Here is a 2,993-nt window from a genome sequence, read left to right on the forward strand (position 1 = left end):
GGAGGGAGGATGAGGAGGAGGAGGAGGAGGAGGAGGAGGAGGAGGAGGAGGAGGAAGAAGACGGGTGATGATGAGGAGGAAGAGGAGGGTGATGATGAGGAGGAGAAGACGGGTGATGAGCAGGAGGAAGAAGACGGGTGATGATGAGGAGGAGGAGGGTGATGAGGAGGAGGAGGATGAGGAGGAAGAAGACGGGTGATGATGAGGAGGAGGATCCATGCTCAGGGATGCCTTTTCTAGCTGAGCGGTAATGTCTTCCAGGGAGATGTTGGAGGCCAGGGGCCGTGACTGGCTGCTGCCACCGCGTACGGTGGAAGCAGGAGAAGCTCTGGTGCTGCTGCTGGTGCTTCCTCCACTGCTGCCCCCTCCGGTGTGTTTGGTGCTGGCCGAGCGGCCTGTGGGTCTTGGTCTAGATTTGCCATCTGAGGTCTTGCTCAAGGGTTTGCCGATAGTGCTGAGCTCTTGTTCTATTGAACACAGGTCAGCCATGAGGGCGTCCAGGTCCACTGTCTCACCTTGGTTAATGGCTTCTACATAGATAGACCGAGGACCATTTTAATTCATTTAATTCAAGCATGCTACCATTTAAAAGTTTGTATTAATTAATACTTTAATTCTGCATTAAATTGATTAAAAGTGATAGTAAATACATTCATAATGTTACAAAAGATTTCTATTTTAAATAAATGCTGTTCTCTTAAACGTGTACATGTACATATCTGTGTGTGTGTAGTTATTATCTGTAAGGTATATGTACGGATACATATATATGTGAGATAAACTGTTCTATTTTTCTATGTATGTGTATATATATATATATATATATATATATATATATATATATATAGTTTATTTTAATTTTTTGCTCGAAATAAACTAAACTAAACTTAAAAAAAAGAATCCTGGAAAATATATAATAGTTTCCACAAAAATATGAAGTAACACAACTGTTTTCAACATTGATAATAATAAGAAATATTTCTTGAGCAGAAAAGCAGCATATTAGAATGATTTCTGAAGGATCATGTGACATTGAAGACTGGAGAATTGGCTGCTGAAAATTCAGCTTTGCATCACAGGAATAAATTACATTTAAAATATACTTCAATAGAAAACAGTTATTTTAAATTGTAATCATATTTCACATTATTACTGTTTTTACTGTATTTTTGGTCAAATAAATGCAGCCTTGGTGAGCAAAAAAGACTTATTTCAAAAACATAAAACAACCCCAAACATTTGAACCGTAGTGTTTGTGCATGGTAAACTATAATTACCACCATTCTGCTGTTATGCTGGTGGTCTAATGATAATCTATGAAAACTGCAGCATGCCGCAGCACCACCATATCAGATGCATGCAAAGGCGTTTTGAGTGGGAATTTGAGTGCTAATGTATGCTGAGTAATCAGAGGTGGTGTGTTTCTGGGTGTAGTCTAACCGTTGATGTTGTACATAGAGAAACGGTAGGAGAAGTTGGCAAGGTTTGTTTCCTGTCTGAGAGGAGCTTTCTGCATTTTCTCAGGATGCCCATCATCCAAACTCTACATTAGAGAGAGAGACAGGGGAACGTGAGATCAGGTGAGACAAGACAGACAGATCATGAATATAATCATCAATACAATACATCAATACAAGAATCTGAATTAAGTCTGTGAATTAAAAACTGTAATCGAATACTAAATTTTGGCAGAAAATAATTTTCATGGTATGGCTATGTTATAACCGTTAAACAGCTGATATAAAAATTACTATATTAAAATACTATTTTAAAAAAAAAAAAAAAAAAACATTAAAAAGTATAATCAAGATTTTAAATTCTATACACGAGTATAGGCATCACAACATGATAATGTAAGGAGGAGGAGGCGTTAACATCAGGACACTTACCCACCATCTTCTTCCTGAACGAGTGGATCTCAGATGTGTGCTCTTCATTAACACTGAGTGAATATACAACACATACACTAGTCTGGCAAACTCTCCTGACCAGTAACATTACTGATGACTGAATGACTCGAGCACACATGCATTAGTGTAGAGACACTCACAGGTGGTCTTGATTGGCAGAAATGGTAAATTCCACTTTAAAAAAAGAGAAAAATGATTTGTTGGACCAGACCAACAAGAACTACACACAAGTAAGCACCGTTTTAACTAGTTGTTTTATTTGCTCACATGTTTTTATGAATAACAATCTGAAACATTATACAGTTCACCTTTAAGAATTTCATGTCCGAAAATGATCTTGACGCCTGGAAACCTCCGCCCGCTTGCCACTTCAGACACTGAGAGCAGGAGGAAGAGGAGGAGGAGGAGGAAGAGGAAGAGGAGGAGGAGGAGATGTCAGTTCTGCAAGCAGTGAGGTTATCATCACAGAAGCGGTCCTCACCGTCCTCTAACACCACGCTCTTCTTCTGAGACACGCGCTGCACCACGCCGCTGATCTGGGTGTCGGACAGAGTGATTCTAACGCGTCTTCTCTTCAGATCATCCAGAAACCTGCTCTCCTCTGAAGATGACGCCATGACCGGCCTGTTAATGAGCTAATGAAGCTCCGAGCGTCGCGGTTATTAACTGCTCGTGTGGAGCACAACTAGCTCCGCTAAACCAGTTTAAGCACAAACCCCGCCCCGCGGACGATTCGGAGGATTTGATTGGTCACGTAACTCACAAGCTGATTCGCTACACAGCGCTCATCTATCTATCTATCTATCTATCTATCTATCTATCTATCTATCTATCTATCTATCTATCTATCTATCTATCTGTCTGTCTGTCTGTCTGTCTGTCTGTCTGTCTGTCTGTCTGTCTGTCTGTCTGTCTGTCTATCTATCTATCTGTCTGTCTGTCTGTCTGTCTGTCTGTCTGTCTGTCTGTCTGTCTGTCTGTCTGTCTGTCTATCTATCTATCTGTTTAGCCATCTATCTGTCTATCCATCTATCTATCTATCCATCTATCTATCTATCTATCTATCTATCTATCTATCTATCT

At 40.3% G+C, this 2,993-nt stretch overlaps 1 protein-coding gene across 2 annotated transcripts in view; it reads right to left on the reverse strand.

Annotated features, from left to right (window-relative positions):
* Window positions 1-2,617, reverse strand: part of exd1 (exonuclease 3'-5' domain containing 1) — a 13,268-nt gene extending 10,651 nt beyond the window's left edge. Inside the window, exons 1-4 of one of the 2 annotated variants that reach the window (XM_016260023.1) lie at window positions 2,392-2,617; window positions 2,219-2,287; window positions 2,051-2,084; window positions 1,890-1,942 (exon numbers count right to left, since the gene is read on the reverse strand). In XM_016260023.1, the coding sequence (XP_016115509.1) occupies window positions 1,890-1,942; window positions 2,051-2,084; window positions 2,219-2,287; window positions 2,392-2,527 (292 nt within the window). In that variant the 5' untranslated portion in view covers window positions 2,528-2,617. The remainder of the gene's footprint in view (window positions 1-1,889; window positions 1,943-2,050; window positions 2,085-2,218; window positions 2,288-2,391) is intronic. The other variant, XM_016260021.1, reaches the window with a different exon arrangement.
* Between the last annotated feature and the right edge of the window lie 376 nt (window positions 2,618-2,993).

The sequence above is a fragment of the Sinocyclocheilus grahami genome, unplaced genomic scaffold (assembly GCF_001515645.1).
Source record: "Sinocyclocheilus grahami isolate Dianchi unplaced genomic scaffold, SAMN03320097.WGS_v1.1 scaffold1981.1, whole genome shotgun sequence".
Classification (NCBI taxonomy): Eukaryota; Metazoa; Chordata; class Actinopteri; order Cypriniformes; family Cyprinidae; genus Sinocyclocheilus; species Sinocyclocheilus grahami.